Source organism: Phocoena sinus, chromosome 13, assembly GCF_008692025.1.
Source record: "Phocoena sinus isolate mPhoSin1 chromosome 13, mPhoSin1.pri, whole genome shotgun sequence".
NCBI classification, from domain to species: Eukaryota; Metazoa; Chordata; class Mammalia; order Artiodactyla; family Phocoenidae; genus Phocoena; species Phocoena sinus.
The window spans coordinates 63061734-63078002 of record NC_045775.1 but is presented as its reverse complement, the minus strand read 5'-3'; the positions used below and the strand labels follow the sequence as shown (position 1 = coordinate 63078002).

General features: G+C 37.5%; 1 protein-coding gene across 2 annotated transcripts in view; it reads right to left on the bottom strand.

Moving 5' to 3' along the window:
* ALMS1 (ALMS1 centrosome and basal body associated protein) overlaps window positions 1–16269 on the bottom strand; it is a 247530-nt gene that overhangs the window by 172522 nt on the left and 58739 nt on the right. For both annotated transcript variants that reach the window (XM_032652290.1, XM_032652291.1), the window contains 2 exons: window positions 4323–8810; window positions 3153–3286 (listed from right to left, as the gene is read on the bottom strand). In XM_032652290.1, coding sequence (XP_032508181.1) covers window positions 3153–3286; window positions 4323–8810 — 4622 coding nt within the window. The remainder of the gene's footprint in view (window positions 1–3152; window positions 3287–4322; window positions 8811–16269) is intronic.

The following is a 16269-nucleotide window of genomic DNA, read 5'->3' as shown; positions in this document are numbered from 1 at the left end:
AGAAACTTACATGGTCAACTAATCTATGACCAAAGGGGCAAAAATAAACAACAGGGAAAAGATATCCTCTTCAATAAATGGTACTGGGAAATCTGGACAGCTACATGCAAAAGAAGCAACCTGGACTACCTTCTCACACCATATGCAAAAATAAACTCAAAGACTTAAATGGAAGTCCTGAAACCATAAAACTCCTAAAAGAAAATATTGGCAGTATACTCTGAGATCACTCTTAGCAATATTTTTTTGAATATATCTCCTTAGGCAAGGGAAACAAAAGCAAAAATAAACAAATGGACTATATCAAATTAAACAGCTACTGCACAGCAAACAGAACTATCAACGAAACAAGATGGCAGCCTACTGAATGGAAGAAGATATTTGCAAATGATATATATGACAAGGGATTAATATCCAAAATACACAAAAAATTCATACAACTCAAATCAACAAAACCCAAACAACCCAATTAAAAAATGGCCAGAGGATCTGAATAGACATTTTTGTAAAAAAGACATACAGATGGCTAACAGACACACAAAAAGATGCTCAACATGACTATCATCAGAGAAATACAGATAAAAACCTCAATGAGATATCACCTCACACTTGTTAGAATGGTTATTATCAAAAAGAGAGCAAGTGAGTGCTGGTAAGGATGTGAAGGAAAGGGAACACTCATGCACTGTTGGTGGGAATGTAAATTGGTGCAGCCACTATGGAAAACAGTATGGAGGTTCCTCACAAAATTAAAAATAGCACTACCACATGATCCATCAATTAACTTATGGGTATTTTTACAAAGAAAACAAAAACACTAATTCAAAAAGATACAGGCACCCTTATATGCAGCACATCATTACTTACAATAGTCAAGATACGGAAGTAACCTAAGTGTCTACCAAGAGATGAATGGATAAAGATATATATATATAGACACACACACACATATATACACACACACCCCATATGGTTAATAGACCATGATATATATATAGATATCATGGTCTATTAACCATAAAAAAGAATGAAATCTTGCCATTTGCAACAACATGGATGGACCTAGAGGGTATTATGGTAAATGAAATAAATCAGACAAAGAGAGACAGATACTGTATGATTTCACTTACATGTGGAGTCTAAAAACAAAACAAATGGATAAACATAACAAAACAGAAGTATTCTCATAGATACAGAGAACAAACAGGTGATTGCCAGAGGGGAGGGGGATGGGAGGGAAGACTGAAATAGGTGAAGACTATGATAAACAAAAAAAAATGAGTCATGGGGATGAAATGTACAACGTGGGGGAATATAGTCAATACTAGTGTAAAAACTTTGTATCATGACAGATGATAACTAGACTTATCTTGGTGATCATTTTGTAATGTTAGAAATATCAAATCACTAAGCTGTGAAGCTGAAACTAACATAGTCAATTATACTTGTACTTCAACTTTTGAAAAGGTAATTTAGTATATCCACTTGTACACTTCATTCTGAGGAAAATGAATAGCAAATAGCTTAATAGTCAGAAAAGACAACTTGACTTTTGTTATGTGTTCACAGAAGAATATTTAGAAAAATTACCAGCAGAGTCAAAAAATCTGCTATACAACATCAACTATAAAACCTAGGGCTTCCCTGGTGGCGCAGTGGTTGAGAGTCCGCCTGCCGATGCAGGGGACACGGGTTCGTGCCCTGGTCCAGGAAGATCCCACATGCGGCGGAGCAGCTAGGCCCGTGAACTGTGGCCGTTTAGCCTGCGTGTCCAGAGCCTGTGCTCCGCAACAGGAGAGGCCACAACAGTGAGAGGCCCGTGTACCGCAAAAGAAAAACCTATAGTTAATGCTGTATTCTGCATTTAAGAATTTGTTAAGAGTGTAGATCCCATGTTATCTTACCATAATAAAAAATTCCGAAGGAAGGAAAGAAGGAAGGAAGGCAGGCCAATCACTGGGGAAAACATGTGCTTTTAAAAAAAGGGTGCTAGAACAACTACTTATCCATTTTATTATCTGTTAATTTTGTTTTTCACAAGCATATATATAAAACTAAAATCCATCTAATTTATACTTTCAAAAAACGTTTCCAAAATTGATAAGTCAAATAATTATATCACTGACAATTTTCTAAGAAACTGTATGAATTACGCCATTAAGTGTACATATCTGATAGCTATATCAATTTTATGGAATTAATAATAACAGCTGCCAATTATTGAGCAATATCACACACTCTAATAAGCACTTTTATAGGCATTATCTCATGTAAGCCATAGCAAAATCCTGTAAGATAGGTATCATTATACCCCATTATTGTTCATAATAGCAGACCAAATGCCCCATGCACAAGAGAATGGATAAACTATGATATATTCATACACTGGAATACTTACAGCAATAAAAAGGAATAAATTAAAACTATGTATATCTATCTAGAAGAACCTCAGAAGCCAAAGACTGTATTAAAATTGCAATTCTCAGAAGAATATATAACATCTTAATATATAACATCTTTATTCCATCTGTTATATAGTTCAAAACCATACTGAGCAGCAAAAAAACCAATACATGTCAGGATAGGAAGTTAGAGTGATATAACTGGGGAAGAGAACACACAGTAATTCAGTGATATTTGGTAACATTCTACTTCTCAAGCTGGATGGCCAATAAACAGGAATTATTTCTACTTTCTCTTTATACACGCTTCATATATATTCTTTTCTATGCATGAAATAGTTCACTATAGATGGAAAATGAGTACTATTAAAAAGAAAGTCATTTATACATAAGCTATTATAGCTGTGTGTTCTTAAGCAGAGAATATACATCTGAAAATAGCTGGACTGCATCTGCATCTCAAGATACCACCCTCAAGAAAAAATAAAAGTGATAAGAATATATTGATAAAACAAGCAAATCCATTCTTATTTTTCTAAGACAAAAAATTTTAATAGGTTAATTTAGAATTAATCAAAACCTATAGAACCTAATCCTTAAATCTTAACTTTTGAAGACTTAAGACTCCTAACACTTCAGCCAAAGACTATCAGTGACTCAGCTGGAGTCATCAATGCCCCAGTAAAGAGATCCAAATTTCACACCCTTTCTGTCACATTTTCTCTCTTAATTTCTATATTTCTTTTATACCTTGGGCAAGTCAGTTGTTCTCCCATGACCACACAACTTTGCTTTGAGCTCTTCTACTTTTCTCCTGTCATCTTCATTTATTTCTGAAATGGAGTAGCCACACTCATGAGCCATATTAAACTTCAGATTCCAGGCTGGAGAGAAAAGCATAAAAACATTTAAGATCATACAATGCAAAAGTATCAGTGACTATAAGAGCACAGAAGATCATCAATATATGCAATTTAATGCCCTACCACAGTGCTTACTAAACAGTGTGTACTCTCAATTTTATGACAAACTATTAGAAGTTCTTGAGACACATAATTTCACTGAAAAGTCAGAGTTTTTAAAAAAACATTCTACAGACATTTCTCCGAAGAGACCACTTTAAATATGGTATTCAGCCATTTTATCTTCATCTTCCTTCCAACCAAAAGAGTCCCTTTGTCTCCCCAATTAGCTCCTGCTACAGTCACTGCCACTTCCATGATAGTTAATATTTTAAAAGAATAAATAGAACTTGAAGTTTTTGGAGAATCAAAATATGCATAAGTGATAGAAGGAATGGTGCAGGAAGTTAATCTCAAGAGAAGATTTCCAAGTAGGCCTGAACTGCTTATAAGTTGCCTTCCAAGTTTATTCACCATGTTGTCTTAAAGACTTTTTTTCTTTTTTTTAATGGAATTCTACAATTAGAGATGAATGAAATTTAACTCTAGCCCAAGTTCTAGTGTGAAATACCTTGATTTGGTTTTTTCTGACGTCTATCTAAGATCTGCTTTAAGAATTTTATTAGAAAAGTGGATAGAAAATATATGTAGTTTGACGATACAGAGTGACTTAGAGAAGCACAAATTGAAGTTTTTTACTGCCTCCGAAATAAGGACAGTGCAATGAAAAGATCAGGAAAACATCCAAGCTTTAGGAGTTTGGAAACCCAAGTTTTATCTCCCCTTTTCTTCAGACATCAGAACTTACTTTTCCTTAAGACCTTAAACTAGTACTATTAATACTGTGACTTCATTATTGGTTAAATGAGTTTATTCTGGGTTGCTGGTAGAAAATGTAATCATCTAACAGTTCTGCAAGAAAATTAATTTAGAGCTCCAACACTTAACTTTAAGCAAATTATTAAACTATAATGTTTATGAGTTTGCCCTGCCTTTTTAACAAATTATCTTTTCCTACCTCGTGCCCGTACCCGAGATTCCTCCTCCTCTGCATTTCTGAGTATTTGTTTAGCATGGTTCAATGAGGATTCACATTTCAGAAGGTTTTTCACATGTGCAGCCAGTGAATCTACACTGCTACCACCACCATCGTCACTCTCTAACACACCCTCTTCCTCTTTGCTATCTGTCATGCTTGTCTTGGGTGAAGAATATGGAAAGTTTAGAAGCACATCAGAAACTGACTCCAAGGAATTACTGTCCCATGAGCAGGAACTTGCATCACTGCTTGAATCACTTTTAATGACAGTCATCATAGGAATAACAATCTTATTCTCAATGGTTCTACTATACCCTTCAGGGTCAGATCTCATTACAGATCTGGCTGCTTTATATTGCCTAAGGGTTTCGTCTAATGCCACTCTGGCTTTGCTTTCTGCTTCCTGTAAAGGACTTCTAACTGTAGTTGAACTAATAAACTCCCAATTTTCAATGCCTCTCTGGCATTTCAGATTCGTCTGTGTGCTAATATCCTTCTGTATGCACTTGTTGTTTGGGCTTTCTTCTGTGAATGGCTGTCTCTGAGACAAATCACCATTAGATGCATCAGTTGTGGGGGGTTCTTTGAAGCAAACCACCTTCTTAGATTGTATAAATGAAATATCACTAACATCTGTGAAAGGGACAAGGGGAACAGGAAAATTGCATCGTCTCAGTGCTATATTTTCTGCTTCCATTAAAAGTGTCTGAATCTCTTTAAGAGTTTTGGAACTGTTTTCCGTATCCTGGATTTCCTTAGAGCCAACATCTTCAAAACCTGAAGATTCTGGTTTATTTATTACAACTCTACCATCAGCCTGAGAATTTAAAGGCATGTTGTTTGAGATAACACTGGCGTTAGAAGAATCCAAATTATCTATCAGCCTTTGGACATGGTCTGAAACAAGTTTGTGCTTCTCACTATGTGAATAAGTACTAGGGGGAACTGTTGATAACCCAGTAATCTGACCAGCTTGCCCAAGACTACTTGAGAACTTCAGGCTACTTTCAGTTAGATGTCTTTCTGGCAAATCCTGTTGGTAGAAAAGAACTGATTTCTCTCTATGTGAAAAGGAACTAGGAGGAACTGCTGGTAACACAGTTTTTTGGTCAGCTGGTCCAGGAACTGTTGAAACCTTCAATGAATCTTCAGTGAGATGTTTGTCTGGCAATTCCTTTGGGTAGAAAATATTAGATTTCTCTCTGTGTGAAGAGGAACTAGAAAGAGGTATTTGTATCCAAGAATTCACATCAGTTGGTTCAGGAACAGGTGAAATCTTCAGAATATCTCCACTCTGATGTCTATCTGGCAACTGCTGTTGAAAGAAAATACTGGGCTTTACTCTCTGAGAATAAGAATTAGGAAAACCTGTCAGTAATGGAGTCTTCTGGTCGTCTGGTCCAATCACAGTTGAAGTCTTAGGCTTTTCTCTATGTGAGCAGGAACTAAGGGGAGCTGACAGTAACTCAGCCTTCTGGTCATCTGGTAAAATCCTGAGTTTCTCTTTATGTGAGTAAGAACTAGAAGGCCCTGTTGGTATCTCAGCGTTCTGGTCAGCTGGTCCAGGAAGAGCAAAAACTTTTAAAGTTTCTTCAGTAGTATCTGGCAACTCCTTCTGGTAAGAAAAGATGGGGCTCTCTCTATGTGAATAGGAAGTAGGGGGCACAATTCGCATCCCAGTGGTCTGGTCTGCTTGTCCAGGAAGTTCTAAACGTTTTAAAGCATCTTCATTAGGATCTGGCAACTCTTGCTGGTAAGAAATGATGGGCTTCTCTCCATATGAGGAAGAAGTAGAGATTATTGCTGGTATCCCAATCTTCTGGTCAGCTGGTCCAGGAACCTCTAAAACTTTTAAAGCCACTTGAGTAAGATCTGGCAACTCTTGCTGGTAAGAAATGATGGGCTTCTCTTTATATGAATACGAACTAGATGGTACTGCAGGTATCCCAGTCTTCTGGTCAGTTGGTCTGGGAGCAGTTGAAACATTCAGAGCCTCTTCAGTAAGATATCTATCTGGTAAGGCCTGCTGGTAGAAAATAGTGGGCTTCTCTTTATGTAAGTAGGAAGCAGAGGTTACTATAGGTATCCCAGTCTTCTGGTCACCTGTTCCAGTAACACCTGAAACTTTCTGAGCCTCTCCAGTTAGATGACTATCTGGCAACTCCTGTTGGTAGAAAACACTGGATTTCTCTCTATGTGAGTAGGAACCAGAAGGTTCTGATGTCCCAGTCTTCTGATCAGCTAGTCCAGAAATAGCTGAATCTTTCAGAGCCTCTTCAGATAGATGACTGCCGGGCAAGGCTTGTGGGTAGAAAATACTGGGCTTCTCTCTATGTGAGTAGGAACTAGCAGGTACTGAGAGTATACCAGTCTTCTGGTCACTTGGTCTAGACGCAGGTGAAACTTTCAGAGCCTCTTCACTTAGATTACCATCTGGTAACACCTGCTGATAGAAAAAATCACCTGGCTTCTCTCCAAATGAGTAGGACCTAGACGACCCTGTTGGTATCCCAGTGTTCTGGTCAGCTGTTCTAGGAAAAGCTGAAACTTTTACAGCCTCTTCAGTTAGAAGACTGTCTGGCAGCTCCTGCCAGTAAAAAGTAATGGGCTTCTCCCTCTGCGAGCAGGAACTAGAGGGTACTGTCTGTATCCCAGTGTTCTGGTCAACTAGTCCAGGAATAGCTGAAATTTTCTGAGTCTGATCACTTAGATGACTGTCTGGCAACTCCTGCTGACAGATAACACTAGTCTTCCCTCTATGTGAGTAGAAAGCAGGGGGTGCTATCGGTGTCCCACTCTTCTGGTGAGCTAGTCCTGGAAGAGCTGGAACCTTCTGAGCCTTTTTAGTTAGATGACTATCTGGCAAATCCTGTTGGTAGAAAATACTGGGCTTCTCTCTATGTGAGTAAGAAGTAGAAGTTACTATAGGAATCCCAGTTTTCTGCTCAGGGGTTCCAGGAGCAGGTGAAACTTTCTGAGCTTGTTCAGTTAGATGACTGTCTGGCAACTCTTGCTGGTACAAAATACTGGGCTTTTCTCTATGTGAGTAAGAAGTAGATACCCCAGTCGATATCCCAGTCTTCTGCTCAGCCAGTCCAGGAGCAGCTGAAACTTGCTGAACCTGTTGAATTAGATGACTGACTGGTAACTCTTGTTGGTACAAAATACTGGGCTTCTCTCTATGTGAATAGGAAGTAGAGGGTACTGTCGATATCCCAGTCTTCTGCTCAGCCAATCCAGGAGCAGCTGAAACTTGCTCAGCCTGTTCAGTTAGACAACTGTCTGGCAACTCTTGTTGGTAGAAAATAAGAGGTTCCTCTCTATGTGAATAGGAAGTAGAGGGTATGGTAGGAATCCCAGTCTTCCGCTCAGCCAATCCAAGAGCAGCTGAAACTTGTTGAACCTCTTGAATTACATGACTGTCTGGCAACTCTTGCTGGTAGAAAATACTGGGCTTCTCTCTATGTGAGTAAGATATAGAGGGTACAGTAGGAAGCCAAGTCTTCTGCTCAGCCAATCCAGGAGCAGCTGAAACTTTCTGAGCCTGTTCAGTTAGATGACTGTTTGGCAATTCTTGCTGACACAAAATACTGAGCTTCTCTCTATGTGAGTAAGAAGTAGAAGTTACTACGGGAATCCCAGTCTTCTGTTCAGGGGATCCAGAAGCAGCTGAAACTTTCAGCGCCTGTTCAGTTAGATGACTTTCTGGCAATGTCTGTTGATAGAAAATACGAGGCTTCTCTCCATGTGAGTAAGAGGTAGAGGATGCAGTAGGCAACCCAGTCTTTTCATCAACTGGTCTAGGAGAAGGTGAAACTTTCAGAGCCTCTTCTGGTAGATGACTGCCTGGCAAGGCCTGTTGGTAGAAAATACCAGGCTCCTCTCCAACTGAGTAGGAACTAGCCGGTACTGTTGGTTTTCCAGTCTTTAGATCAGCTAGTCCAAGAAGAACTGAAATATTCAGACCCTCTTCAGTTTGATGACCGTCTGGCAATGCCTGTGGGTAGAAAATACCGTGCTTCTCTCCAAGTGAGCAGAAACTTGGAGGGACTGTAGATATACTTGTCTTCTGGTCACCAAGTCCAGGAACAGCTGCAACTTTTAAAGTCTCTTCAGTTAGATAACCATCTGGCAAGCCCTGTGGGTAGAAAATATTTGGCTTCCCTCTTTGTGAGTAGGAACTAGAGGGCACTGTTGCTATCTCAGTCTTCTGGTCAGCTAGCCCAGGAACAGCTGAAACTTTTAGAGCCTCTTCAGTTAGACGACTGTCTGCTAATGTCTGTTGGTTGAGAGTATCAGTATGTTGACCAATATTCTTCACTTGAGGCCAACTTCCAGCCAACTGAGAAAAGTCCTCAGGGGACAAGGATAAATGAGATACAGTGTCTGAATCTTCAGGAGTGGCAGTGATGCCTGGTTTCAAGGTGGATTGAGGAATTTCAGCTATGTCTCCTTTGGACGTATCCCCTAAAGAAAAAGAGATTTGTTAATATTGTTGATATTATATATATTTTTTGAATTAAAAAGATTCCTTTTATGCTCTAAAAGAAAGCGAGCTTTCCTTCCTTTGGCCTTTATGCTTCCAGAAAGGATCCCTAAAGAAATACTCATCAGAAGAAATAAAGATTTATACATAAAGATATTAATTACAAAGTGATTTATAAGAGCAGACTAATGTGGAAATAATTATTCAACAAGAGGGTAATGTTTTTAAATAGCAGTATATATATTTTATGGAATATTATGTGGATCTTAAAATTTAGATTTTAAAGAATTTTCAGAGTGATGGAAAAATCCTATCTAGTATGGGATTTGATTTCCCCCTAAGCTAATAAGTTAGCCTGTTATTGTGTCATGTATGTTTTCAGAAGACATAAGACTCCTCAATCAGAGACAAAATACTTTACTCCAAGGCATAGCAAAGGATCATCAGCTTATTTTCATGAAATCCCCTTTCCCCTAAGTCATATGAGGGCAAAGTAATATAGTCCAGATGGATGCTATGCATGCAGTGGATTTAACTGACTCTCCTAATACATACACCCTGAATAAAATATGTATTTTTAATTAAATGAAACTGTAAAGACTCTAAAGGTTACACTAAGGAGTTTGAAATTAATTCTACATGGCATGGGGAGCTATTGACAGATTTGATCAGAACTGTACTGCAGAAATACAGATTCTCTTGAATCTGGGTGGAAGGGAATGCAAAAGCGTCGTAAGCAGTACTATCTAAAAGAACTTTCTGCAACACTGGAAACGTTCTATATTTGTACTATCTAATACTAAATGAAAGTAGCTCTAAATAGCAGTGAAAAGTAAATGACTGCAATCAAAATTACAAGATTTGACATTCATTTGCTGATTCAAAAAAATGAATGTTTACTATGTGCTAGTCACTGTTCTAGATATAGAAAATAGAGCAATAAGCAAACAGACAAAACTTACATTCTAATTCTCCCTCACAGAGCTTACATTCTAATAGGAAGAAGCAGACAATAAACAAATTACTAAAACATACGCTATGTCAGATAGTGATAAGATGATTAATATATACAGCAAGTATTGTCTCTACTTTACATTAAGTTTCAAAGATAATGATATAACAGTGCTTTTCTTTGTAGGGATCTTATTAACTTGCAGATTCTGACTGAGTGAGTAGGCCTGGGGTGGGATCTGAAATTCTGCATTTCTAACAAGCTCCCTGATAATGCCCAATACTACTGATCCTCAGACTACATTTTGAGTAGCAAAAATATATAATTTTTCTAGAGTTGTATGTTGAGTAAGTGACAAAAACAGGCACTTTAACCTTTTAATCCTAACTCCAAATTCTGAACTCTTTTCACTACAACTAACTGCCGCTCTAAATCCACTAATGAGCTTCAAAAAAGTAGCTGAACGTATGATGAAACAGCTTGAATAATGATTGTAAAGTAAAGAAGTAAAGTACCAAGTACTAACTCTTCAAAAAAACTAAACAAGGAACAATGTAACCTGCGTAGTAACTTGAGAAGGAAAATGGGATATAGAAATTTTTGTGAGAAAATAAACAGCTCAGAAAATTAATAAATCAACAAAGACTGACAAACTGAACAACCAACAGGTCAAAGAAGAAATCAAAAAGGAAATAAAAATTACCTGGAGACAAATGAAAATGGAAATACAACATACTAAAACTTATAGGATACAGCAAAAAGTTCAAAGAGGGAAGTTTATAGTGATAAATGCCCACATCAAGAAACAACAAAAAGGTAAAATAAACAACCTAACTTTACACCTCAAAGAAAAAGAACTAGAAAGAGAAGAACAAAGCCCCAAGTTAGTAAGGAAGGAAATAACAAAGATCGTACTTGAAATAAATGAAATAGAGACTAAAAAGACAATGTAAAAGATCAATGAAACTAAGAGCTGGCTCCTAACACTGCTTTAGCTAGACAGAGGAAGAAAAAGGACTCAAACAAATAAACTGAGAAATGAAAAAGGAGATTTCCAAATAATAGCACAGAAATAACAAGGGTAAGAGACTGCTATGAACAATTTTAGGCCAACAAATTTGACAACCTAGAAGAAATGGATAAATTCCTAGAAAAGTACAATCTACCAAGTCTCAATCATGAAGAAATAGGAAATCTGAACAGTAAGGAGATTGAATCAGCACTCAAAGTGACCCAAAAGGGACTTCTCTGGTGGCACAGTGGTTAAGAATCCACCTGGCAATGCAGGGCACACAGGTTCAAGCCCTGGTCCAGGAGGATCCCACATGCCACAGAGCAACTAAGTCCATGTGACACAACTACTGAGCCCAGGTGCCACAACTACTGAAGCCTGCATGCCTAGAGCCTGTGCTCCACAAGAGAAGCCACCACATTGAGAAGCCCACACACCACAACGAAGAGTAGCCCCCACTTGCCACAACTAGAGAAAGCCTGTGTGCAGAAACAAAGACCCATCACAGCCATAAATAAATAGATAAATAAATAAAACGAGCAATGGGATATTAAAAAAAAAAAGTGTCGCAACAAACAAAAGTCCAGGACCAGATAATTTCACTATTTTATTCCATGAAACATTCAGAGAATTAAAACCAATCCTTATCAAACTTTTCTAAAAAATACAAGAGGAGAGAACACTTCCAAACTCATTTTACGAAGCCAGCATTACCCTGATACCAAAACCAGACAAGGACATTACACAAAAAGAAAATTACAGGCCAGTATACCTGATGAATTCAGATGTAAAAATCCTCAACAAAATATTAGCAAACCAAATTCAACAATACATGAAAGGGGTGATATGCCATGATCAAGTGGGAATTAATCTAGGGATGCAAGGATGGTTCAACATCCACAAGTCAATCAATGAGATACACTTTGTTAACAACATGAAGAATAAAAATTGTGATCATCTCAATATATGCAATATATTGGGATTGATACATATACGCTGATATGTATAAAATGGATAACTAATAAGAACCTGCTGTATAAAAAAATAAATTCAAAAGAAAAAAAGCTTCCTATGAAGGGTAATAGGTCAGGAAGCAGAACTTGTTTCTATCTCTACATCAGTCCTTATCTTCCTGAGTGACTATGTCTGAATTACTTGTATAGCCTTCAGTTTCCTCATTTACCTTACATAGACTTGGAATTTATAACCTCATAAGAGTGTATAAATCTCTCAAATTTGAGTGGCTCCCTTGGCCTAACAACTGATTCATTTTTGCCCCATTAAACAAACCAGTGTTTTGGAAAAAAATGACCAAATGCATCCAAGGCCATGTTGGTTAAGTAACTGACCTGGACTCAGAAACCTCGGTTTTTGGTAATCATTCTGTAATCAACTTCCTTTACGGCCTTAGGAATTTTGCTTGGTCTCTGTGAACTTAGATTTTCTCATCTGTAACAGGAAAGTATATGAAAACCAAGACCCCTACCCACTACTCTTATTTTTTTTCTACAACAAACTATATCATTTTATAATGTAGAATTTCCTCAGCTTAAAGTACATTATTTCTAGTGTAAAAAAATAAATGATTTTCCTTAAAAAAAAAAAAAGCATTTGATAAGATTCACTACCCCCTTATGATAAAAACTATCAACAAAAGGGATACAGAAGGAATGTACCTCAACATAATAAAGGCCATATACAACAAACCCACAGCCAACATCATACTCAGTGACTCAATGGTGAAAAGCTAAAAGCTTTTCCTCTTAAGATCAGGAGCAAGACAAGGATGCCCACTCTCATCACTTTTACTCAACATAGTACTGGAAGTCCTAGTTGGAGCAATTAGGCAAGAAATAGAAATAAAAGACATCCAAGTCAGAAAGGAAGAAGTAAAACTGTCTCTCTTTGCAGATAACATGATGCTATATATAGAAAATCCTAAAGACTCCAACGAAAAACGATTTCCGTAAAGTTGCAGGATACAAAATCGCTATACAAAAAGCAGCTGCATTTCTATGCACTAATAATGAATGATCAGAAAAAGAAATTAAGGAAACAATCCCATTTACAACTGCATCAAAAAGAATAAAATACCTAGGAATAAATTTAACCAAGGAGGTGAAAGAGCTATACACTGAAAATTATAAGACACAGTTGAAAGAAATGGAAGAAGACCCAAAGAAATGGAAAGATAGTCTGTACTTATGGACTGGAAGAATTAACATTGTTAAAATGTCCGTATTACCTAAAGTAATCTATAGATTCAATGGAATCTCTATAAAAATACTAATGGCATTTTTCACTGAAATAGAAGAAGCAATGCTAAAACTTATATGAAAGCACAAAAGACCCAAATGCTCAAAGCAATCCTCAGAAAAAGGAACAAAGCTGGAGGTATCACACTCCCTAATTTCAAATTTGACTACAAGTCTACAGTAATCAAAACAGCATGGTATTGGCAGAAAAACAGATATAAAGATCAATGCAACAAAATTGAGAGCCGAGAAATAAACCCACACACATATGAACAATTAATTTATGACAATGGAGCAGAAAACATACCATGGAGAAAAAACAATCTCCTCCATAAATGGTGTTGGGAAACCACCACCGCACGGGAAAAGCACCTGCAAAGGAATGAAACTAGACCACCATCTTACACCATACACAAAAAGTAACTCAACATGGACTAAAGACTTGAATGTAAGACCTGAAACTATAAAACTCCTCGAGAAAACATACACAGTACACTCTTTGACATTGGACTTAGCAGTATCTTTCCTGATATGTCTCCTCAGGCAATGGAAACAAAAGCAACTACATCAAACTAAAGCTTCTGCACAGCAAAGGAAACCATCAAAAAAATGAAAAGATCACCTACTAAATAGGAGAAGCTACTTGCAAGTCATATATCCAATACGGGGTTAATATCCAAAATATGTAAAGAATCTATACAACTCAACAACAACAACAAAACAACCTGATTAAAAATGGGCAAAGAACCTGAATAGACGTTTTTCCAAAGAAGACATGTAGACAGACACAGGAAAAGATGTTAAACAGGGCTTCCCTGGTGGTGCAGTGGTTGAGAGTCTGCCTGCCTATGCAGGGGACAAGGGTTCGTGCCCTGGTCTGGGAAGATCCCACATGCTGTGGAGTGGCTGGGCCCGTGAGCCATGGCCACTGAGCCTGCACGTCTGGAGCCTGTGCTCTGAAAAAAGAGATTGAGCCAAGTCACAGAGTAAGCAGTGATCTGAGATTTAAGTACTAGAATTTGCTTGTAGAATTCTGAATTTGCTTGTAAAGTAAATAAATTTAAAAAAAAAAAAAAAAGATGTTAAACATCATTAGTTATTAGGGAAATGCAAATCAAAATCATATGAAACTATCACCTCACACCTGTTAAAATGGCTATTAATAAAAAGACAAGAAATAAAAAGCACTGGCGAGGATGTGGAAAAAAAGGGACTTCTGTGCACTGTTGGTGGGAATGTAAATTGGTATAGCCACTATGGAAAACAGTATGGAGGTTCTTCAAAAAAAATTAAGAATAGGGACTTCCCTGGTGGTCCAGTGGTTAAGAATCTGCCTTCCAATGCAGGAGATGTGGGTTCGATCCCTGGGCAGGGAACTAAGATGCCACATGCCTCAAGGCAACTAAGCCCATGTGCTGCAACTACTGAGCCCACATGCCACAACTAGAGAGTCCATGTGCTGCAACTACAGAGTCCACATGCCACAACTAGAGAGAAGCCCATGCGCCGCAATGAAGAGCCTCCATGCCGCAATGAAAGATCCCTGTGCTGCAACTAAGACCTGACGCAGCAAGCAAGCAAGCAAGCAAGAAAGCAAGAAAGAAAGGAAGGAAGAAAGAAAGGTCAAGGAGAAATACATAAAGATACCCCTTCAAGGGTATGGACTAATGAATATTAAAAAAAAGGATAGAACTACCATATGACCCAGTTATTCCACTTCTGTGTATTTATCTGAAGAATATGAAAACACTAATTATAAAAGAAAAAACACTAATTATAACACCCTTGATTGCAGCATTATTTACAATAGACAAGGTACGGAAACAACCTAAATGCCCGTTGACAGATGAATGGATAAATAAGATGTGGTACATACAGTTGATGCTTGAACACTGTGGGTTTGAACTTTGCAGGTCCACCTACAAGTGGATATTTTTCAACAGTAAACACTAGAGTACAACAGTCTGCGGTTGATTGAATCTGCAGTTATATGCAGACTACCCCCACGTTGTACAAGGGGTCAACTGTACATACAATGAAATACTACTCAGCCATTTAAAAAAAAGATGAAATCTTGCCATTTGCAACAACACAGATGGACCCTGAGGGTATTATGCTAAGTGAAATAAGTCAGAAAGAGAAGACAACACTGCATGATTTCACTCATATAAATAAGAAAATAAATAATAAATACCCGAACAAACAAACCAAACTAAAAAATACACACAGATACAGAGAAGAGAGTAGTGGTTACCAAGGGAAAGGAGGGTGGGAGGTGGCTGAAATGGATAAAGGGGGTCAACTGTATGGTGACAGAGGGAAACTACACTTTTGGTGATGAACATGCTGTAGTGCATACAGATGTCGAAACATAATGTACATATGAAACATATTTAAAAATGAAAAATAAACAGATTAAAGAACACTTGTTCCAAATGATTTTCTAATTTTTCAAAGTTTTTACATGTTTTGATCATTACAAATTAATAGTGACATCTAGTACCTAGAAGGGAACAAATGAGATAACAACCAAGGAGTTAAGATATACAGCCCAGATCCTTGAAAGATGTGTTACACAAAATAACAAGTCCCTACTTAAGAAGACTTCAGCAGGAAGGAAAAGATTAGTAAAGGAAACTAAAAGAACTACTGCAAGTTAAGCTGCAAAAAGTGTAGGAGGAGACTTGTGTTCATGAAGAAACTTCTGGCAGTTCCATATAAGCTTAAGGACATACACTTCAAACTGTCAGAAGCAATGTTGATAATAAATCCACTATCATTTTTGAAATATGTTTGCATATGTTAAGGAATACATGATGATGAATGGCATAGTTGTAGAGTACTACCCTCTCAGCCCTTGAAACAGGAATAAATATGCTGACTGTGAACGTTACAATATTACTATATATCTACTGAATTCTTCAAAATCCATTTTTAGGGGAAGGGTTGAAGAGAAAAGTCTGGACATGAGGAAGAAGAGAACTGCCCAGAAAAAGACTACAGTATTCCAAAAGTTTATATTGATGCCTTTTAGAGACAGACTAACAACCTGGTTAGGATTTTCTGAAGAACTCTTTACCCATTGGAGCCAAATGCTTATTAACATAGAGGGTTTCTATGGGAGACAAAGAGAGCATAGTTTTATTTCTCAAAGTATAATCTGAAATCCTCTATGACCTCATTTAATAAGAACAACAAGCAAGTACTTTATTTCTCACAGA